This window comes from Aulonocara stuartgranti (genome assembly GCF_965226115.1).
Source record: "Aulonocara stuartgranti genome assembly, chromosome: 19".
Taxonomy (NCBI): Eukaryota; Metazoa; Chordata; class Actinopteri; order Cichliformes; family Cichlidae; genus Aulonocara; species Aulonocara stuartgranti.
The window spans coordinates 27207250-27231750 of NC_138955.1; the positions used below are offsets into that span (position 1 = coordinate 27207250).

General features: G+C 39.9%; 1 protein-coding gene across 1 annotated transcript; it reads left to right on the forward strand.

The window, feature by feature from the left end:
* Window positions 1–789: 789 nt before the first annotated feature.
* On the forward strand, window positions 790–2568 carry LOC309694865 (general transcription factor II-I repeat domain-containing protein 2-like; the record flags this gene model as incomplete). The annotated part of the gene is made up of 1 exon (XM_082515103.1): window positions 790–2568. The coding sequence occupies one exon, from the start codon at window positions 790–792 to the stop codon at window positions 2566–2568; it is 1779 nt and encodes a 592-aa protein (XP_082371229.1).
* Between the last annotated feature and the right edge of the window lie 21933 nt (window positions 2569–24501).

A 24501-nucleotide genomic window follows, 5' to 3' on the forward strand; every position in this document is an offset into this window, starting at 1 on the left:
GAGAATGGTGTGCAGTGGTGTGTTGGGTGCCAGTAGTGCTGCATGCCCAGTACTGTGGCATCTGATTGGGCAGGGTCCATGCTGGAGGTTTGGGGCAGTGTGGCAGAAGATGAGTGGGGGTTGGTGGATCCTGCCAGTTATGTTTTTCCCTATCTCTTCTGCCTCCCCGTGCTGCACTGGCCTGCACGGTGTGTGCCCGATGCTTGTCTCCTACATTTGTCCCTCTGGAGTTGGTGTGCAGCTCACCCAGTGTGGCTTGGTCACACCGTGCCACTAGGGTGGTGCGTTGGTACCCTGTTTGTGCTGGTTGGTGTCCTTCCTAGAGTCTTTTTCCTGTCCTGTGACTCTTATGGTGCTATGGGCTCTTGTTATTGGCTGTTTGTGTTGCATGGATGGATTCACAATGAGCTCTCTGGCTTCAATTAGGCCAGGGGTGCTCAATACGTCGATCGCGATCGACCAGTCGATCGCAAAGGTAGTATTGGTAGATCGCATGGCATTAAAAAAATAGATGCCAGCCTATCATCCATCCCGTCACTTGATTGATACAGGGAAGCCAGTCAGATGACATCGGATTTTTTTCTGACGCTTAGGTCGCTGCGCATGTGCAAACAGCGGCGCGAAGTGTAGTAAAACTGACAAGCTAGTCAGCGAGTTAACTCCAATTTTTAGCTCTCGGTTTTTTCTAAACCTAAGAAAGGGTTAAAAATGAGTGAGGGAGCTGGACCAAGTAAGAAGACAAAAACGTATCACTTTCATACGGAATGGGAGGAAGACTTTTTTTTCACGATGTCATTTTCGAAGTGCGTTTGCCTCATCTGCCAGGCTGCCATCGCAATGCCAAAGAAGGGAAATGTGGAGCGGCATTTTCGAACTGTTCACGGAAAATACGACACTACATTCCCGCCGAAAAGCGAGCTAAGAAAGAAAAAGGTGAAGGAACTAAAATCCCAGTTGTCCGGACAGCAGTCATTTTTCACACAACAAACTTCAAAAGCGAAAGCCGCCACCGAAGCATCGTTCCGGGTGAGTCACATCATCGTTAAAAACAAGAAGTCTTTTCAAGATGGAGAGATGGTAAAAGAGGCATTCGTTGAAGCAGCTGACTCATTGTTCCGAGACTTTAAAAATAAGGCAGAAATAACATCTTCGATCAAAGCTCTCCAGCTGTCAAGAAGTACAGTTACACGGCGCTGTGAAGCCATGGCGGAGGATTTAACCCAGCAACTTTGGAAGGACATCGGAGATTGCCAGTGTTTCTCACTGCAGTTGGACGAATCTACGGACGTGAGTGACACAGCCCAGGTGTGCATTTTCATTCGTATGGTGTTTACTGATATCACTGCAAAAGAAGAGCTATTAACAGTCCTGCCCATGAAAGAACAGACGCGAGGAGAGGACATATTTCAGTCGTTCAAAAACTTTATCGAGAAAACCCAGCTCCCAGTGTACAAATTGGTGTCTATTACCACAGATGGAGCACCCGCAATGGTTGGCCGCTTGAATGGATTTATTGCCAAGTGCAGGCAGGACGATGCTTTCCCGGACTTCTTAAATTACCATTGCATAATCCACCAACAAGCGTTATGCGCTAAAATGCTCAACATGAAGGAGATCATGAATGTTGCAACGAAGATCGCCTGTTCTATTCGCGCCAGATCTCTTCAAAGACGGTTATTTCGTGCACATCTGGAGAAGGCTGACTGCGACCACTCTGAGTTGTTGCTACACACTGACGTGAGGTGGCTTAGTCGAGGGAAATTCCTGCAAAGATTTCGAGAGCTCTGTCCGGAGATTAAGGAGTTTTTCCGTGTAGCTGGACAAGCAGAATACATGCAACTTAATGACGGTCAGTGGCTGTTAGACTTGGCATTTTTAACCAATCTGACAAACATGTTGAATGACCTTAATCTACAGCTGCAAGGAAAAGACAAAACAGTGATCAACATGATCAGCTCAGTTAATGCTTTCAAACGAAAGATGCAACATCTCTCTTTAAAGCTGCAGCGCCATGATTTGATAAACTTTCAAAACCTGGCGTCAGAGCTGGAGATGCAGGGGATGGCCTGTTTGCAACTTGACAGTGCACGCTACACAGAGCAGATTGACAATTGTCTGTCAGAGTTTGACAAACGCTTTCAAGACTTTTCTTTGCTCGAGCCAGTCGCTACCTTCATGTGCTATCCTTTTCGGGAAGATGCTGATGTCGATTCACTCGCATCAAAAATTGCAAAACTATTTCACCTGAACTCTTCTGGAGTGGAAGATGAGATTTTGACACTACAAGCCGACATTGAGCTGAAGTCCAGAGATCATGGACAGTTCTGGAACTTACTCACAGAAGTAAAGTACCCCAACATGAGGAAATGTGCTGCCTCTTTGACTGCATTATTCGGCTCCACTTATTTATGTGAGTCATCATTTTCCCACATGAACATCATTAAGTCCAAGTACCGTTCCACCATGACTGATGAACATTTGGAAGTGTGTTTGAGGCTGGCCGTCAGCAGCTACTGTCCGGACTATGCATCCCTGGCTGATTCAATTCAGTGCAAGTCATCAGAGTAAACTCAGGTAATGACAAAAAATTTACATTGTTAATTGTGTTGTGAAATATTGGATATTGCGGTTATGCATGTATATACATTGTAGATATAAAGAATCCTCAATATATTTATAAATAAGTATATGTTTTGGATTTTTGTAGTGGGTAGATCATGTTGACTTGGTCATTTTATAAGTAGCTCACATGCGGAAAAAGTGTGAGCACCCCTGAATTAGGCCTTGGTGCATGCCTTGGGGCTTTGGTGGAAGCCTCCCTGGATGTTTTCTAGTTCTAGATGCTGTTGTACATTCCGGCTCAATCTTGATCTTCACTGTGGGTCTTTGGTTCTCTGGGTTACACTGCCTGCTGTTGTTTCCTCTTTCTTCTCTCTCCCGGTTTGATTGCTTATTTGGGGGTTTTTGGATATCATTTTGGTACATTTTACCTTCTTAGATAGTATGTGGCTGTTGGCAGTTTTGGGAGAGGAATGTTGGGGAAGAACTTGTTTACATGCTCACAAGAGGAAAAAAAAAAAGAACTAGTGACAAATCAGAATAACACAAAGTGACTGGTGTCTCACCCTGTACTGGTTTCACAAATGACATTTCAGTTTAGTGCCTCTTTCACCTCCTGGATTGTGACACCTGTCAGTACTTTTCTGAATCACACACATGTGGAGACACACACAAAAAGAAACCAGTGTGTGACATCTTGTTAGCTACTATCATTTTTTCATCTTTAAGATTTATATTATATCTGTAATCATTTTAGTTGCTCAACTTAAATGCATTCACTTCACACTGGTTAGAGATAATGTAGGCTAGATCTCTTTCTCCTGTCACCCACTTAATGTGAAGACATCCACCAAGCACATGTCCGCTGTTCCATCTGAGCCTCACAATTAACATTTTAGTAGGTGGACAGCCCTACATTAAATTTAATTTTAATTTAAATTAGGATTAGGGAACTTGCATCGAAAATTGTTCCAGTAGAAAACTCCAGGTTTAACAACCTCTCTATGAATTGTAGTCATTACCTATACTCTGTTCTTCCCTTGTTTCTTGTTCCCTTTGATGACCTGTCAAGGCGTGTGCTGGCTTTTGCTTTAACTATCTCTTTGCCTTTTTTTTCTAGTTTAAATATGTTTGTCAGTATTATATCCTCCAGTGAACAGACCGTTGTATTATATTTGGGAAAATGTAATTGCAAAGATATGTATGCTTTTGTATAACTGAAAACAAAAGCAAAAATTCAAAAAAATCCATATCATTAAAAGAATCAAATACTTCAGCTCAGCAGCTTTAACAGTACTTGTTAAACAGTTGTTAACAGTACTTGCTGACAACAGTAGTTGTCAACAAACAACAACCACGATCAGAGATAAAGTACTCAATCCCAGAAAAGTAATGGAACTAACATGGTAATATAACTGAAAGTAACAAGTGACTTATAGATGAATTTGGGTTTTTTGAGGGGTTTAGAGGAAGGATTCAAAGGATTATTGTACTGAGAATCTGTCTTCTCTGTGAGAAGAGAACCCTTCCTGTGCTCTCTCCACAAACTCACTTCCTCAACAATACTGCTATTCACAATGACCACTAGATGGTGCCAAAGGGAATACAAAATAAACAAATGCTCTGTTTCCAATATACAAACACTAATTAGAGTTATATTTTATAAAAGATGTCTAAGAAAATTCAGAATTAATCATATAATCACCAATTGAAGTACTTCTATGCATTAAATTTTATTATTGAGCTGGTTTTTTTTCTTCACTTCACGGATAATATACAAAGAACAGCATCATGTATACTTCCATACTGTATTCAGAGGTTGTTTGAGACATGTGACATTTAATTTAAAGTATTATGAGTAACAATATGAGAAAGGTAGTTGCAATACACACTAATATTTGAGCTTATATATTTTCTATTTACCTTGTGTTCTTTAAATAATGACAATAAAAATGATCATTATCAGTCTTTTTCAGCCTAGTCTGCTTACATTTTCTACACACATTTCATTGGGTTTGTTTTTATATTATGGTAATAGTTTTTACTATGACCTTATATTCAATGTTTTGATCCACAAGGCAATAAATGAAGTCAAAGATGATGTTGGCTGACAGCATTTAAGAATGTTTTAGAGATGAAATATTGTTTTTCAATTCAGTTTTTTTTATACAGCGCCAAATCACAACAGTCGCCTCAAGGCACTTTATATTGTAAGGTAGACCCTAGAATAATACATACAGAGAAAAACCCAACAATCATATGACTCTCTCTAGGAGCAAGCACTTTGGTGACAGTGGGAAGGAAAAACTCCCTTTTAACAGGAAAAAATCTCCAGCAGAATCAGGGAGGGGCAACCACCTGCTGGGACCGGTTGGGGTGAGAGAAGCAAGAGAGGATAAAATACATGTTTTTGAGCATGATAAACGTGTTGTAAAAATCTGATATAATATGATGATATTGTACAGACTTCTCAGCTTGACTGATGAAAGATCAAGATGAGCAAGCCCCGACATAAGCTAAATTCATCCATCCATCCTCATCCGCTTTATCCGGGCCGGGTCGCGGGGGCAGCAGCCTAAGCAAAGAGGCCCAGACCTCCCTCTCCCCAGCCACCTCCTCCAGCTTATCCGGGGGAACACCAAGGCGTTCCCAGGCCAGCCGAGAGATATAATCTCTCCAGCGTGTCCTGGGTCTGCCCCGGGGCCTACTCCCGGTGGGACATGCCTGGAACACCTCACCCAGGAGGCGCCCAGGGGGCATCCTTGTCAGATGCCCAAACCACCTCAGCTGGCTCCTTTCGATGTGGAGCAGCTCTACTCTGAGCCCCCTCCCGGATGGCCGAACTTCTCACCCTATCTCTAAGGGAGAGGCCAGCCACCCTTCGGAGGAAGCTCATTTCTGCCGCTTGTATCCGCGATCTCGTTCTTTCGGTCACTACCCACAGCTCGTGGCCATAGGTGAGGGTAGGGACGTAGATCGACCGGTAAATTGAGAGCTTTGCTTTTACACTCAGCTCCCTCTTCACCACGATGGACCGGTGCAGCGTCTGCATTACTGCAGCTGCAGCCCCAATCCGTCTGTCGATCTCCAGCTCCCTTCTCCCATCACTAGCGAACAAGACCCCGAGAAACTAAATTCACTAGTATGTTAATAGAAAACTGCTCTTCATTACTTTCTCTTCAAATCACATCTATTTGATGAAATAGGTTGAACAGAAACCTTTTTTATTGATAAAATCATTTCAAGTTGAGTCTTATGATGATGTGTCTGGTTGCATCACAGTTTTCATCTGTTCTAATGGATAGACATTTCAAAGTAACCTTTCGTGCACCAATTTGTCACCATCTGTTTATCCAGTCAGAGGCGCTCTTAAAGGGACAGTCAATCTAAAACTTCTTCTGCTCCTCCCACTGTGTTTGCACTCCAAAAGATCCAAACACTGACCTGGAGCTCCATCAAAATAGAAAAACAGGAAGTTCGGGATGACAGACGACAGTGAAAATATTTCCGCCTCCTCTTAGTCTTTTTTCCCTCTCTTCCTCCTTGTCTATCATTAAAGGTGTTGATGGGAGCAGACAGATAAAAAGATGGAGATGGAGAGATTCAAACACATGAACACAATCTGTCACTCTCCTAAATATACCTCCAACACTCTCCCTCACTTCTTACATTTTCAACTCTGTATCCTTCGTATTCTCATTCCTTTATGATGATTTCTCGCCGTGTTAATCTTTCTCTACTTCTTTACTCTTATTTCATCCTTCATCTCTGTTGCGCTCCACATTTTAGATTTGTTTTCCATTTTATCTTCAATTTTTTGCCCTTCCCCTTGATATTTTTATTCAACTTCTTTATTCAGCAACTACTCAAATTTACTCAACTTTTGCATTTCCTTTTTCATTTATCCTATAGCTACTCATGACTAATCAAGTGCCAGTTTCTAAAATAGTAAGGAAAAATGTATCCTTTTTTGTGTTTTCTCATCATTTTCTCATCATTTAATTAAGAAAACATAAAGCCACCGATGTGTTTACCCTTGACAGTCCAGTAAAGCCTTTAGAGGAGTCATGGATTTACATGTCAGTGGCATGTAAATGTGGGAGTCATCTACATAGCAGTGAAATTAGATGCCATGTTTTTCGTTTTTTAGTAAACTGAGCCCAATGGGAGCATAACATGTATATTGTTTATAATGTTATGATGATCCCTCCTTTGCAGTTTGATATTTCAAACATCACAGACTGTATAATTGAGTCTTTTCATAAACCTTGAGTAAGATACCTGCATATAGCTAAAAATAACAGCAAACTCTCTTTAAACATTCATCAAATCAGCAAATATAAGAACTGTTCTTAGACAGTCTGATCATAGACAAACCTGTGAAGAGACAATGTATTTTTTGTAAATGAAATTCATTTTGTTATAAAAATATAAACAAACAACAGGATATAGGACAGAACCTTTTTTATTGAAGCACACAGAGTTGACATAAATTCACAATATGTATTAAACATTTTGTTTAGCATTGACAAACCTTGATTGCTTGAAAAGAATGAACTACTTTTTGATTTGTGAGACCTTTCACCATTCGATATGATGTTTTGTACTGTCCTTTATGGTTTTGTTTCTTTTGTTTTTGTTTATCCTTGTATTTAAAGGCCAAATAAATAAAGACATTTTCAAATACTATACTGTGTATTTAAGGATTTACAGATGAAGGACAAAGAGCAGCGTTAAAAACATAAACCGAATGAAATGTTTGCAGTTAATACAGGCCCATGTGGAGCTCAAAACAAACAAACAAACAAACAAACAAACAAACAAACAAACAAACAAACAAGCAAGCATGAGAAAACACATTTCAGACAGTAGGGCTAACATAATGTGTTTCAATGTTTTGTGAGCTTCAGGTCAGCTAGTTTGATTTTGCTCTTTTTGACTCCTTCTCTTTTCTCCCTTTCTGCCCCTTTCATCACCCCCTCATCTCCACCTGAGCCTGACTGTCAGTCAAACATGGAGGGTGGTGGAGGAGACAGATGGAGGTGAAGGAGGAGGCCTCGGTGCTGCTGGCAATCAGTCTGTGTGATTCTATATGTGTCTATACATACTGTGCTGAATATATGTTCAGACTAAACATGGAGGGTGACTGCAGATGGAGGCGACAAGGTCACGTCAGCCAGTCTGCCTCTGCTCCATGCATCTCTGAACACTATAGAAAACACACTTACTCTCATGGACACTTACAGAAGCAGAAAGTTGAAGGATTTCTGTTTTCCTCTTCAGTATCAACATCACAAAATTTTAAATATAAACATAAATAAACAGGAAAGACATTGATTTAGAAACATGCAAAATCCATCAATTCCTCAACTTTGACTTTATTTCACATTTTACGCTAAATTTCCTTACAATTAACATATTTTGACTTTTCATTTCAGAGTTATACTAAATTTGATGTTTTACCTTTTTACTTTATTTCAGGAATTTCTAATTCATTGCTTGGAGTTTTCAGTTTCCTAATTACTATTATAGGGTTTTCACCTTGGAATATATGCTGCTGTGATTTGGCTCTATACAAATAAGATAAAATAGAATTGAATTAATTATATTCTATTAGTTTTTATAATTTTTGTCTTTGTTATGAGGGGTTTTTTGTTTAGAGTTCTTAGTTTAATATTTGTAGCCTTTTTACTTGTTACCTTTGTAATTTGCAAACACCTTCCGTGTTTAGTATTGTTCAGATTTTTTATCCTTGGGGTTTATTAGCCTTCCTGATGTTTTTCTGTGTTTTGCCAAGGCTTGTTTGTCTCTGTTTAGGTTATTTCACAGTGATTTCTATCTGTGTCTTGTTCCTAGTTTTGTTACCCATTGTTACTTTTACCTGTTCTTTATTCCCCACATTTTTATCCTCTTGCCTTGATTTCCCTCAGTGTGACTTAAAATGAATAGCTGTTTTTATTACTCCTTTGTTGTGTAGTACTATTTTCTGTGCCTAAATGTTTCTCCATATATTTTTCTGCATTTCTGGAATTCCATTCCTTTACTGTTTGGGATTTTCGTTTGGGATGTTAAAAAGAACTGAAAAATACCCATGAATGCTTTTTTTCAAAATCGAATGGCTAGCATGCACTATAATCTTAACTGTAAGTGTAAGTGGTTTGCCAATGACCTGAGGATAAAACACAGAAAAACATGAAGGCGATTTTCCTGGCCTGGGATTTTATAAAAATATTCTGCAGTTGATCAAAAACGAAAGAAAACCATTAATCAACATATGAACATTACCTGATGCTGCTGAAGGGAAGCAGAGCAAAGCTACAGAGCTTTTATTAGAGACACAGCTAAGCGTTTTGCAATTTTGCATAATTTAAAGTTTACATTTGTTCAGCATTGAACAGCAGAAATTAGGCTTTCTTTTCGGAAGTAAAAGGGAACAAACAGCGGCCGACAGCGCTGCAAGCAACGGTAGACTGATGCGTGACAAGCATGCGAATAACGCAGAAAACAGAGATTTAGACAGGAAATTGTTCTTGAAGTATAGTACTGAGAGAGAGAGAGAGAGAGAGAGAGAGAGAGTGAGAGCTCTGCATGGAGTGTGATTTTTATTGTGGTGGAAGCAAAACAGCAAAAGTAAGAGGGAATTCATGACGATGTGTTAGGATGCCTGGGTCGTTGACCCAGGGTTTTTGAGTTTATTATTTATTATTTCTAGTTTTTGGTTTCTTTGAGTTCTGTCTTATGGTTTATGTCTCTGTCTTCTCTAGTTGCTCTGTCTCCCCTGTCAGCTGTATCCCTTTGTCTAGTTCGCGTCTCTGTGTATCCTTAGTTGCTATATCCCCGTGTCCAGTCAGTGTCTGTGTCTGCCCTGGTCCCACGTCTCTGTTCCCTCTGTTGTAGTGCCTGCATGTGAGTCTGTGTCTTTTGTTCAGTCTGTGTTATGGGTTTCCTGTTTTACTTTGAAAGTCCATGTCTGATGTTAATGTGTCTGGTTTTGCTTCCCCTTGTCTCGTTAGGCCTGATTTGCCCCAGCTGTGTTTCCCTCCTGTTACCCATTCCCTGATTGCTCCCTCTGTGTATTTGAGCCCTGTGTTTCTTTGTGTCTGTGTTGCTATCTACCGTTTACCTATAGCTGTGTGTTCTGTCAGTCCACCGGTGTAAGTTTATTTTGATTTTTCCCCAGTTATGTTATGTTTGAGTTCAGCATTAAAGCTATTTCAGTTTACGTTTGTCTCTGGAGTCTGCACACAGCCGTCACTTAACACGATGCTTACGTGAAGCGTAGTTTGGATCTTCTTTTGCTGCTGGTTCAGTCAATATTGTTTGGAGAGAGATAAAAACCTGCAGCCTCAGAATCGAGCGCAAAAAGGCGCCGATCGTGTCCGTGCCGTCGGGTGAGAAAGGTGACATCTCACTGATTCTGATGTTTCGGCGGGTCTGCGCTTTGTGTTTACGTCTTTGTGCAGAATCCGTGTACCTGCTCTCATTTACTGTTTTAGCTGTTTGGTGGTTGAAAATGTGAGGTTTAACCTGAGATTCTGGCATTTCGGGCAAAATAAATTTATGTTAAAAAATCGATTCAGGATTTTAATGAATCGATATCACGTTATCCAAGCTAGAATCGATTTTAATCGATGAATCGATAATCAAAACCCACCCCTAATTATCAACTGCTTTTGCTGTAGGTATGCAACAATGCATCACTGACTACAAGAAATATAATTGAAGCTTAATATTGTTCCATCATTTCCTCATCACTTTACCGTTTCAGATTTAAAAATGAAAAGGGAATTTTCTTTGGCACATTCATGCAGTGAAGTTACTGAGACACTGTCAGCTCACAGGTTCAGGTGGAAGGTTTTTCCTTTACCTTGGCAAACAGAACAGTCCCTTCAGGAAAAAGCAGAGGTGGTTCTATCTGTATATTTGTGAATGTTAAGTGATGCTGACAGGTCAGAGTAAGAGCAACGGAATGTCACCCTGACACTGAACTACTTTGATATCTTCAAGACCTTTTTACTTGCCCAGAGAGTTGAGGGAATGTAGTTCTGTATGACAGCATTCACGTTTAGCTGCAATGCACACCGGGAGCCCAGGTTTTCACACGTGAAGAACAACTGCATGCTGGAACGGTAAGAGCTTCACCACACTCTCTGATACACCTCCAGGCAAATGTGTTTCATTATATAGAGAAAAAAGCAGGGATGCTGGTATGCTGATTGCAAGTACCGTGTACCTTGGGTGATTCTAAGTCATTAATATCGAAGCAAGGGTTAAAAACAAAATTGACTAGTATGTGTGTCCTTGATTTTAAACCGATAGCTTTTAAATCAGTTGTGATGTCTCGAGAAATGTATGGTATTAAAAGCTGACATTAATAGCAAATTAGACCCATTACAGCTTACCTTTGAACTTTTAGATTATTAAATTACTTCTGTCTCTGATTTAGAGACGGAGAAAGTACTGTGGTCAAAACCAAAATCTTTGGCATCAACTCGAATCATTAAGCTTGGAGGAAGAGAAAGGCTGAGTACTGCTAGGGTTTCTCAACTAAGTAGTGAGTCACATTTTGTTTGAGGATTAAAAAGTAATTTCATTCAGTGCCATGCAAACTGTAACTTTTATGTAATGTGTTTTTTCTCAGTTTTTGGTTAATATTTTGTCTCTCTCTATTAAAATGAAACCAGAAAAATGAAGACTGAAGAGTGTCCTCACAGCATTCCTTCATAGTATGTGCACACAGTCATCAATCAAACGTGATATAATAAGGAGGTTTTTATTACTTGATTTATATCATAAAATATAAATCGCTCTGAGAGAGGTCATTGTTACATCAAGTGTAACTGAAGTTCAGTTATGTGTAACTATTACACAACATCAAACATCCATTTCTTCACGACACACATATTTGTACTTCTACTTGTACGTGGACCCAAATAAGTGCCCCTTATTCTAACTTGATTGAGTCTAAGCCTGTCAACTCAGAATCTGTTTTCTAACATTGCTTTGAAGGTCTGTTAAAAGCATCCCCACTTACAACATCTGAAGCATTGGTCCTCACATATACAGGCGCACAAGGACATGCACGTGCACACACATACACACGCACACAACTAGAGTCTTATCTCTTTCTAGCCCCAGCCTCCCTGTCCTCCCTCTTTTCATCATCACCTCTTCTGCCTTTGTGAGCTGTTCTTTGAACTACAAGAGACTTATAGAGCAGATGGGGGTATATTTAATAAAAAATATTTTATGAAAAAAATGATATAGATAGGAAAAAAAAAAAGAATATTACTGCATTTGCTTCATATAAATTGGAAACAAATATTACTTTGATTACTTCTAAGTTATTTGCGCTCAGTAAAAATGAAAGCGAGTGTTTAGAGCTGTGCTGAGCACATGAATTATTCGTACAAATGCTGGTTGTTTGAAACTGTGGCTTAATATACAACGTATAATATCTAAAAACTTTCTCCACCAGTGATTATGAGCACTGTCAGAAAGATTTTTTTTTTTTTTTTTTAATGTGTCAAATGAAGAATGAAAAAAAGATTACAGGCAATCCAGGTGAGCTCAACAAATAAAGCCTCATATTTTATTTTTTTAGAGTGTAATGTCCATTTCCTGTGGTTCTTGTCAAGAGGTGCGGTGGGTTTGTTTCTGAACCCAAATGCAGACTTGTCAAATGAAGTAAATAAACAGAAAAAAAAAACTTTATTTTGGTGAAGCAGCAGTTCAACAGTAAACAAAGGACATAAATAAAGGAAAAGCTAATGAGCAGACACCAATACAAACAGTCAGTATGACATGACAAAGAACTGCAGGCAGGCTCAGCTTCAGGCTGGGCGTGCTCAGCAGGGCATGCAGTCTCCAGTAACTGAAACTTATGCGTACATTCAATAGGAAATCTCTGTAGTCAAACATCTATCTGCTTCCCAGGTGTTTGATGGCTAATGTATGGTGTACATCACTTCCACTTTCCCACGCTGTCAAGCTCATTGCTGTAATCACAGGTCAAGTTGAATCATTTTTGGGCCCACCAGGCCGATCAACTTCCACTCTACGTACTTCCACTGCTCATCTGTCATTCTCCCACCTCCTCCCCATCCATCTCCACCTCTCCCATGTTACTCAGGCTCCATCCAAGCCTCCATCTTCATCTGCACCACTAGTGTCTACTCTCTGGGCGGGGTCGTGCCCTAACCGCTGGAAATATGAAATGACATTTGCCCTCGGTCTGCAGCTCCATGCAAGATCTTGCCTCATGGGGTGAGGATGATCATGAGAAAGTTGGTGGATCAACCCAGGGCTATGGCTCCCCACACCATCTAGCAGATCGTTACATGGAGAAACCTTTTCAATATAAGCGCGCTCATCCACACAGGTGTACACACGGGTGTTCACAGACACAAGCTACACCGTTCTTGGTTGCTACCTTAAAGCACATTGTGCGCTGTCGGTCTTGAGTGCTGCAAAATGTTGCTCTCTTTTTTGCTTCTTTTCTCTCAACAGTTGATCCACGGGATTTTTTTTCTAAGTGCCCTTTCTCACTGTCCTCCTTCCCCTGTTTTTCTTCCCTTTCCTTTCCCTTTCTTTCTTTCTTTCTTTCCTTCCTATCCCCCAGTCATGCCTGTCCCATCTGTAGCAACTGAAAATAAAATGAAATAAATAAATAATAATAACAAAGGTCAATCAAATGGACCATGATGATCCATTTGGTAAAGTAAATACTTTGGGCATCTTTCTTGGCCTTCAGACAATAATTGTGATGGCTAAAGAACCAAACGGGACAGGCACAAAAAAAGAAGACACTGGCAAAGAGATCAGTCCTGGCTGAGGCACATCCACAGGACTTTCCGTTTTTGCAGGCCAAACCAACAACCGTGGAAGCTGGGGCTGTGGCCTGGTTGGCTTCACCTTTGGAACTGGAATGGGTGCACGGTGCTCAGTCTACTATGTTGCTGGCTCAAACCCCAGTGTCTGGGGTTGGTTCTGGGAGTCATGGCATAGATTGAACCAGCTACAGAAGCAGACCTATTATACCTAGCACCTACCTCATCCTCAGTACAGGAGCAGACAGGGTCCTGCTTCTGGTTACCCTGGAAGCAGGCTAGGACTTGGCATCAAGCAACCAAGAACCTTAGAGCGAACATGGCCATGTGGGAAGACTGATGAAGAGCTTGGGTGCCGGGCTACTGCTGCAAACGCTGTGACAAGGCTTGAGGGGTTGGCCTGCTGCTGCAGCGATGACAAACAGCGTTGCTGAGTTGCTTTCTCTTTCAGAATGTCAAAACAGTGGGAATGGGCTCAGGTAGGTGGCTACCTGTCACTTAGACAGGTGAAGGAAAAAGGTATAGCGAAACCCAGATGAAGTAGTTACAGGAGAATGAAGAGTTGAAAGAACCTAGTTCTTTGGCCTGTGTGGAAGAAAGTCAATTTCCCTGTGGCAACAGTCTGTATCCTATCAAACACAGCTTCATGTGAGCAGGATGAATGTTTTTCAAAACAGAAAACTCAGTTGGCACTCAAAATACTTCAACTGCTCATCTGTGTGAAGAATAGCAAAGCTATTGGAATTTAGTCCAAGAGCTTGCTTCTAAAATCTTGAGTTCTTTTGAAAGAAATCAATTTCATTTTGTTCTTATGGAGCTTTTGGATCAGTTATTTTCTTTCAGCCTCACCACCGCAGTCCCATTTATGGTCTGTTCCTATTATAAATCATGCATTCTTTAACCCAATGTGTCCAAGTCTGAGCTGTGAAATGACCATCTCATCTCTCATGTTCCTTGCCAACAAAGAACTGAGGGAAGACAAAAACTATAAATACACATAAGGTAATTACGGAAATGGGAAACCTCGAGGTACACGGCTGAAACTAATTGGGAAAACAAGACAAGGGAAACAAAACTAAATACAATGCACATGAGACAAGAAACTATTGAAATAAAACAGGAAATAAGTAAACATAATGAGATCTCCCACAGAAATCGAGACTTAATGGAGACTGAGAAAACAGGAGATGGTCATGGGTCATGAAAAATGTTGAATACCCACGACCATGACATTCCCACCAGCTCTCTTCTTCCTCTTGGCTTAACCCAGTAGTGTTTTCCTTACTGCAGTTAAACCATGAAAGCCATTTTTTTCACAATCTATGCAAAAAACTGATACTAAGATGTATTTGCTGCTTGAACTCTGGGTTCATATCAAATGTGATAACTAATAGTTTTTGAGACTGATAACTTTAATAAACTTCTCTGCACCAGAGGGAACCCTTTGTTTTGAGGTTTATTATTCATCAAAATCACATTCATCATAGCATTTCAAACTTTCTTGTAATGTTCTGGACTGACTGACCTCAGTGTCATTATCGAGTGGTTCTTGCCCTAACATGGATTACTGCTGCAGCCTAACAGGGCTATTTGCTGTTGATGAAAACCAGCTCAACGCAGGTTGTTCTAAAGAAGAATTTCCCATGGTTAACCTTTCACAAGGCTCACCTGTTATCTGGAAGCCTTTGCAGGTAAATACTTGAAGCTGGTTAACATATTGACAACATCATGCAAAGCTGTCATCAAGGCAAACAGTGTCTACTACAATGAATGTACAACATGTATCAATTTCTTTTTTCCTACTTCCACATGTGTAATAAATCCATGTGTGTTATTTCATACTTTTAGAGTTGTCAGTATAAAGGGGAAAAACTCTTGGGTGAGGAGGTGTGTGTCCACTTCTGTCCACTTCTATATCAATATCAAAAAGTGTAAATCATGTTTTATACAAGCACCTCAAAAGTTCTTGAGAAAATGTGTATAGCTGCTTACCAGCTGTTCCCATGTGTGTATGTTACGTTTTGAGTGTGTGTTTATTCTGAAGAACAGATTTCATCATACGCACGCACACACACACACACACACACACACACACACACACACACACACACACACACACAGGTCATGTGGATGTTCATCCAAATCTTCCTTCAGCTCAGATCACTGACAAAATAAACTCTGGAAGTGTTTATTTTTCCTGACCCACCAGCTGGGAGACTGTGTGCGTTCGTGTTCATCTATCTTTGTGAGGGCAATTTTCAGTTCTAAGATGGTTTGAGGATTCAGGCTTGGTTTTGGGGTCCAGGTTTAGGTTCTGGGGCCTCAGAATATATTATGTCAACAACTGTCCTCATAAAAATGGAACTATAAATGTGTGTGGGTATGAAAGTGCTCTAATCTCTTTGATGAACTTGGCCGACCTTTAAGAATCACTTTGTCTTCATCTCCATTAGTTTATTTTTCTTTACTGTAACTTTTCTTTCATTCTTTCCATCTCTTTGTTCTCTCATTTGTTGCCATCATTTTTTTTTCATCTTCTGCTCTTATTCTTATCTTCAGCTTCTCTTCTCTTATGTCTGTTTTTAGAATATTACCAAGATATTACAAAGTATTTTGCATAAGGAGCTAAAATCCGAATGCTGAAATAAACATCATTTACATAAGTACGTTTACTAAACACGCCACTTAAAGCTCTCTGCTTTGACTTTTCTCCAACATATATTTGTAAAGTGTTTTTTTTTTACTATAAATCATGCGTGTTTGTCATAATTTGCTTCCATATTGTAATTTCTTTGCTTATTATTGCCAAGCAAAAGAAAATTAAGAACCTAACTTTTATTCCAATTAAGGGATAGTGAGAGAGAGAAAATACATTCCCACAGAGCAAGACCCATTTAATGTACATTTAAAAGAGTGGTACAAGACACAATCCTTTATGACTACTAAACATGTAAACACCTTTAAACTTGACACATTTAAAAGCACATGCACAACAAATTTAAGAATAAGCAACAGGCTACTTTAAACCACAGTTATGAACCACTTCTCATTTTTATAATTCAAAGTTCATACAGATAAGCAGCAACAGTTATAAAAATGCAAAAACAGATCCAGCAGATAAAATTACTGTTTCCATGCTTTTCAAGCTCTAGCTGGATATTTTCTAAATCTTATATCAGCCAACTGGTATCACTACCCTTTGCAGCAGAAAGTTTTATCCTTATTAGTAGCATAGCAGTGAACTCAAAAACATCAAAATTTATACATTTTTGATGTTTTAGATATTCCTAAATGATGCTTTGAGTTCTTTCAGGATGCTGTGTTGTCATAAAGGTTATCTTTTACTGCTTGTGCCTCTTCCTCCAATTCCAATCAATACGGCTGACCATCAAACTGAAATTAACTGAACACATCCTGCAACTGATTGACTATTTTTTGATTATTTTTGTATTCCTAGGCTATTTAATAGTAGAATGGGAGGCAAAGCCTTCAGCTTTCAGGCCCTTTTCTGTGGAACCAGCTCTCAGTTTGGATTTAGGAGAGAGACACTATCTCTGCTTTCAAGATTAGGGTTAAAACTTTACTTTTTGATAAAACATAATTCAGTAGGAAAAAACACCAGATGAACAGAATCGACTTTTTTGTAGGATACCTGTAGGATGGTGTATGCATCAAGACATGCCTTGGTTATGCTGCAATAAGCGTAGGCTGTTGGGGGCTTTCCATGATGCACTGCGTGTTTCTTCTTCACTTACATTTTATTCACTCACCATGTGTTTATACAACACTCACAGTGTGTTTTTTGTCCACATTACTGATCCTCCCTGAGCCTGGTTGTCCCAGAGATTTCTTACTGATAAAAGGAAATGTTTTCTTCCCACTATGACCAAGTGCTGGCTCATAGAGGGTTGTCTGATTGTTGGGCTTTTCTCTGTATTATTTTAGGATATTTACCTCACTATATAAAGCCCCTTGAGGGAAGTAGTGTTGTGATTTGGTGCTACACAAATAAATGGTAATTAAATTGAATTGAATTTGACTTGTTGATTTTTTATGTATTAGGTCTGCCTTCCTGATGTCATCCTGTTTTTTGTCAAGTGATGTATGATGTAGATGAATGCCTGTGATTTGGAGCTATATAAATAAAACTGAGTTGAACTGAACTGAGACTAAAACTACTGTGGTTGCTGCTTATTTAGTCCAGTTTGTTCATGAAATAAAGATTTTCAACAAACATTTTTCATCAGTATGTAGCATATACTAGTTGACAAACACTAAACACGTGTGCACGTACACACACGCGGATACACACACACTCAAACTCACACCATTAACTACAACTCTGGGGTAAATGACGCCAAATCCAAAGTTCTCACTTCTCATGCAGGACAAGCTGGGATCACAGTGTGTGTGTGTGACTATGTATGCTCTTATCACCTCTGCCTCATACACACTGCACCTCAGGGCTGACACACACACACACAAACACACACATATATACACTGTGAGAGCACAGATGGCCTCACATTCATGTCTCCTGCCAAACAGATGGACCTGGCTGGATTCATTCAACGACGGATACGCACAAACACACACGAGCATGTACACACTGATTTATTTCTGTTGGCGCACACACAGGGAGAAAACTCCTTATTATCCATAGTGTGTGGAGGATTTCACAGACACACACATACACGCATTTGCGCTTACGTACAACACAGTGCTTCACACACACAGTGGCTGATGTCCAATGCTCGTTGCCCTCAGTCTGTCCTAAAACACACACACACACACATACTGATGGTGGCTGGTGTCCAATCACAGTGCCCTCAGTGTGTCTCTGTGAGTCGGAGATGTGAAGTCTAATTAACAGAACAGCATCAATATTGATGAGGGCCATTTTATTCCATCTATTCCCAGTCCTGCTATTAAATTCACTTAAGTTTCACTTCCTGTTCATAAACACCATGCAGCACATCAACAGGGTCAAAGGTCAACATTGTGGCGGCCACTGTACAAGTCTTCTATGATTTCAGACAGCTTTACTCAGGCAGAAATATGGGGGCAGAGTTCTGATGAACGGGCTGGGTTTAAATTATAATGTGGAGTGTGCTCGTGGTGTACTGTAAAGTGATTTAGGGACTTCCAGTTTGGTGGATGGAGGTGGATGTGAACATCTCACAAGTCAGAGCAAGGAATGGCTTGCTCAGCATCTCATCTAAGGTGACAGTGCATGGAGTCACAACCATAGTTCATACACTGATTGTGTTTCAATTGTTTTCAACAACGTTTTTGCAATTTCTTTATTTCCACTTTCTTGTGCATTTTTTTGCTGTACAAGGTGACAGAATTTACTTTTACGAAAGATGCTTTTTATTTTGTATATGTTCATTTGTGTTTTCTTTTTTCTTTTGAAACATACGTTATGAAAGTTATAGCACGGTAAAAAAAAACTGTTAAGGGCATGACAGATGTTTAATTTTATAACATAAACACTGTTATGACTATTTGTTAAATAGCTGAATATGAAAAAACTGAGCCTATTATATAATGCTACACTTTCTTTCTAACTGACGAGGCACCTCTTTCTCTTTCTCTTGACAAACTATATTGCAATATTTAGAAACCCATATTCCTCTTGGCACATCAAATTAAGCAATCAACAGCTAACACGATTTCTGAAATCTGTAAAACCTCTGGAGAAAAAACGTCCAGTCCGAAAACCATTAATGACCAGTTTAAAATGTTCATTTCCAGTCTTTACACTTCAGATCTGGTTGATGAAAAAAAGTTGCTGAAATGCTTGATAGATTACCGATTCCACAAATATCTGTAAATGACAGAATAGAAATTGATAGAGAGATAACCATTAGTGAAATTGTTGAAGCAATTAAATCAATGCAAAGTAACAAGGCACTTGGACCTGATGGTTTCCCTATTGAATTATATAAAATATTTATAGGCAAACTAGCACCAATACTCAAAGTTGTATACCAGGAAATATTCTTTCAAGAGAAATTACCAGATACTATGAAACAAGCCATAATTTCTGTGCTGTACAAAAAGGGTAAGGATCCCTCACAATGCAGCTCCTACAGACCGGTGAGCCTCTTAAATTGTGATTACAAAATTCTCACAAAAATCTTAGCTAATAGAATCGATCTTATACTGCCAAAAATTATTAATCCTGATCAAAACCGGCTTTATACCAGGGCGACAGTCATTTTATAATATGCGCCGCCTATTTAATATTTTATATGTATCAGAACCAAAAGAAAAGTCAGAAATAATAATTTCTCTTCATGCAGAAAAGGCCTTCGACCGTATAGAATGGCCATGTCTTCATGCACTCCTAAATAAATTTGAATTTGGCCCATTGTTTCGAAAATGGATTAAAATACTGTATTCCTCTCCAGTTGCGGCAGTGAGGACAAATAATGTAGCCTCTGACATTTTTCAGCTTAGTAGAGGCTGCAGGCAAGGCTGTAGTTTATCTCCCTATCTTTTCAACTTAGTAATCAAACCTTTAGCTATCGCTCTTAGGGAGGACAGTCAGGTTGCCGGAATCTCTAGGGACAGGACAGTGCACAAAGTATCATTGTATGCAGATGATTTATTGCTGTATATATCTAATCCAACGGCATCAATCCCTAAATTGCTCAAGGTATTAGACCACTTTGGACGCATATCTGGATACAAATTGAACTATTCAAGAAGCCTACTGTTCCCTATTAATAACATAGAGCAAGATTTATCTAACTTCCCTTTTAAATTAGAAAAAGAAAAATTTAAATATTTGGGAATAAATATAACCCGCACAATGAACAAGTTGCGGATTCATAATTTTGACACTTTGTTAGAACAAACATCACAAGATTTTAAAAAATGGGCAACACTTCCAATCTCATTAGCAGGCAGAATAAATATAGTTAAAATGGCAGTCTTACCAAAATTTTTCTATGTTTTCCAAATGGTTCCTGTTTTTATAACCAAATCAAGTTTCAAAGAGTTAGACAGATTAATAGCAACATTTATTTGGAAAAATCCAAATCCCAGAATAGAAAAAACATATTTGGAAAAGAGACTGGTGGGCTAGGGTTGCCAAATTTTATCTTTTACTACTGGGCGGCTAATATCACCAAATTATTGCACTGGAAATATGTTTATGAAAATAGCGAGGGTGAGGCTTGAGTAAAAATGGAACTGATGTCTAATCCACTTCCCCTCTTAACCTCATCCCTAGCTCTAAATCAAAAACAGAAAATAACAAATCCAGTTGTAAGAACATCTATTAAAATATGGCTTCAATTCAGAAGGCACTTCTGTTTGCAACAGGTTAATAATTTTTCCCCTGTTGCTTTTAACCCTTTTTTTTTGCCAAGCATTCCAAAATTTGGCACAATAATGGTTTGAGTTTTTTTTACAATTTATTTTCAGGAGAAACTTTTAACACCTTTGACGCTCTGATGAGAGATTACAATATACCAAATATGTTTAGATACCTGCAAATACGAAGTTTTGCAAAAACATTGTTTCCTTCTTTCCCCTACCTACCTCCTAAAAATCAAGTGGATACCATTTTGGAAATGGATCCTGTTTACATGAGGGTACAACTTAAATAAAACACCAGAGATACTGTGGTAGACAGTTCCTCCCCTGCTTTGTTAGATTTTTAGGTTTTTTTTTAAACCACCATCATATTTTGTATTCTGTTTATATCACACTTCAGTTCTCAGTGTTTATTAATGTTCCAAATATTAATTTAAAAAAGAGGTTGTTCTACTGTAGCATATTCACTTCATGTGCTGTAACTCACGTGTGCCATGCTGCTTTTTTATGCTGTAGAGTTAAGCACAGAAACTCATGATGACCTCAAGATGGAGCTGGAATCAGTAATTACAGCAAACAGAAAAAAGACGAGGGCTGTATCCCAATTCAGGGTCTGCAGCCTTAAAGGCCGCATTTTAAGGCCGATTACGTCACAGCGACGCGACGAAGGCTGTCCCAATTCAAAGGCTGCTCGAAATGCGGCCCTCAAATGCGTCCTTCATTTCCCTGAATTTTAAGGACGTAGCGGTGTAGACTTCGTGGCCCAACATATCCCAGAATGCATAGCGCGGTGGTGGGTGTGGATAATTTTGCCGAAAAAAAACGGCGGATGAGGGGCGGCCTAAGAGTAAACTTTAAGTAAGTACTGAATATTATGTCACTTATTTATGTGCAAATGTTTAATAACGAAGATCATTAAAACAAATTATGTGACATTAGCGACGTTTGTACTAACTTGGTTTAAAAGCCTTTACTTTAAAATATACGCTGTTCAATAGCTGAGCTTAATCTTACAGAGAATGATCAAAGCTCATGTAGAAACAAACAAACAAATGAACAAAAGATTCTCTCCTTCATTTCTTTCAAAGAAAGCTGTATGAAACGTTTCCAGCTGTTAGTATCATGGTTGCTAGGCAACCTGGGCAGCGCGACGGAGGCTAGACCGTCCCATTTCACAAGCCTCGCACTTCCGGCCTTAGCGGTCTTTGAGTACGCGGCCCTTGTGGACCGTTAAGGCTGCGTACTTTAAGGCTGCAGACCCTGAATTGGGATACAGCCACAGTTGACCACACACACTGCTGCACTTTATGTCTGTTAGAATTTAGCAAATATGTGAATCAGTGTTTGCACAATCAGTCTCTTACAAAAATACCTTTCGTTCTTTAACATTGCCTAACAGTATTTCCAGTACATAATTTACACAACAAAGTTTAAAGCTTAAAGGACACTACAGACCCCGCAGAGCTGAAACACTCGGCCTAGCTGCTGAAAAACCCTATCACAGAAAATAGCTTATTCAGTTTTATTCTAACTAAACACATGTGCATTTTTCAATCTGACAAAAAAAAAAAAAAGAAAGAAACCCATAATCCGGTACAATTTTCTAAATGCTGCCAATTTTAACAAAAGCAGTAGCATTTTAAAAACAGCTTTAAAGATAAAATACATTTTATGAATGTTTGACCTTACTTGACCTTGAAAATGAGGTCAGAGGTCCAAAGTATAGTGATATTTACAATCTCCATATACCATTCCCTATATGTCTGTATGTTGCGAATACAAACAATAGCAAGAAGATACACAGTTTTAAAATGTGAAATGATATGACATTTTTATAAAATACTTTCTATGTATTGATAACAAACACCACACTTACAATCATAGTTTTAAGGCATTTTTTCAATTTTGAACCAAAAAGTCATCAAGTTGACCTTGAAGACCTTGGTGGTGTCACGATCCTGGGTCTTTTGACCCAGCGTTTTGAGTTTTAGTTTATTTTGATGTTTATGGTTTGTTTAAGTTCATTAGCTTATCTAAGTTAATTTGCTTGATAGTTTCCCGTTGTGTTTTCAACCCCTGTTAAGTCTCCCTTGCCCTTCATGTCTGTGTGTCTTATGTTGTCAAGTTCTCATGTCTGTGTCTCATTATGTTTCCTGTTTTATTTTGAAGAGTTCCTGTGTTCTGTGTTTAGTTTTACTCTCTCCTTCTGACATTGTTATGTTCATGTGTGTCAGCTGTTTCCCCATGTGTTTCCATTTCCCTCATTATCCTCCTGTGTGTATTTAGTCAGTGTGTTTTCAGTCATTCCTTGTCAGGTCGTCTGCATGTCCACATCACGTCTTCAGGTATCCATGTCAGTTCGCCATGTTTAAGGTTTTCTCTCTTTTTTTTCGTTTTAGTTCACCCAGTTTAGGTTGTTGTTTAGTTTCACCCATGCTCGTTCACAACTGCTCGTTTTCTGTTAATCCACGTCATGTTTCACTTTCTGTTTTGGTCTGCATTTGAGTCCTCTTTTGCAACACATACAGTCTGCCCCTGCCGGACTGTGACAGGTGGATGTCAACATGACCCCACTCTACACCCTTTCAAAGTTTTATCAGAATTAATTCAAAACGTTTCGAAGAGGAGTTGGCCGTCCAACTGGGCCTCCCTGCTGCTGCGGAGTCGGGGCGGTCTGCTTCTCCCCACCGCAGGGAAAAGGGTAACACCACCTAGGTCTGCGTGCAGTTTACCCCTCCAGGGGCAAGGGTACCTAGACCCGGGGTATAGAGTACACTTGGGGAGTGTGATTGTGTGTACAGTGTCTCTCTATGTCTGTCTCCACATTGGGTGAGTGTTGAGTAATTGCATATGAGGGTGGGAATGGATGTTTGTATCTGTGTGTGCCTGTTTGTCTGTGTCCATATGTCAGGTCGAGTATCAGACGCCTCCTCTCTAAGGACATCTCAGGCCCTCCAAGGTTTGGAGGCCTATCTCCCCCCACCCCCACTTCCCCTGCTGGTGGCAGACGCCCTAAGACATCAGTGCGTTGGTGGTTCTTTATGTCCGGGGATGGGTGCCTAGGTACACACCGGCTCACTCCTTGGTGGCTGCTTGTCGGGGCCTGGAGCCTGGGGCTCGCTCGGGCCACTTTGGGGGTGGGGTGCCCTCGGCCCGGGGCTCGGTCACTCTGGCACAGCTGGCTGCCGGCGGAGCTCACGGGCACGTCACTGCAACCTCCCCTGGCTTCTGCTCCGCGGCTGCTGAGTGACTCCTCATCTGGGGCTCTCCTCAGCTCTTTCTGGGACAGTGGCGCGGCTGCCCCTCTGTTGGTCTTCCTTGGTCTGGGGGCCTCTGGATGTCTGGAGCCTGGATCTCCTCCATACCTGCTTCATGCCCTGGAGGACGGGGCTGTGGCTCCCCCCACACCCTCTAGCAGATCATTACATGAAGGAACCTTTTAAATACAACCGCGCTCATGCTCACAGGTGTACACACGGGGACTCACACACACAAACTACACCCTTTTTGGCTCCTACCTCAAAGCACACTGTGCGCTGTCGATCTTACGTGCTGCACAATAATGTTTAATATTTAGTATTTACAGTTATATTCACGTATATCATCGTGATGTTGTTTATTGTATTGCTCTCGTTTTCTTCTGCTTGTTTTCTTTTTTTCTTTCTCAACAGGTGATCCAGGTGATTGATATATGTATTTTTTTTTGTCTGCTTATTTAGTTTTTTTTTTTTTTTTTGTTTTTTTGCCCTTTATCCCCGTCCCTCTTCTCCGCTGTTTTTTTTTT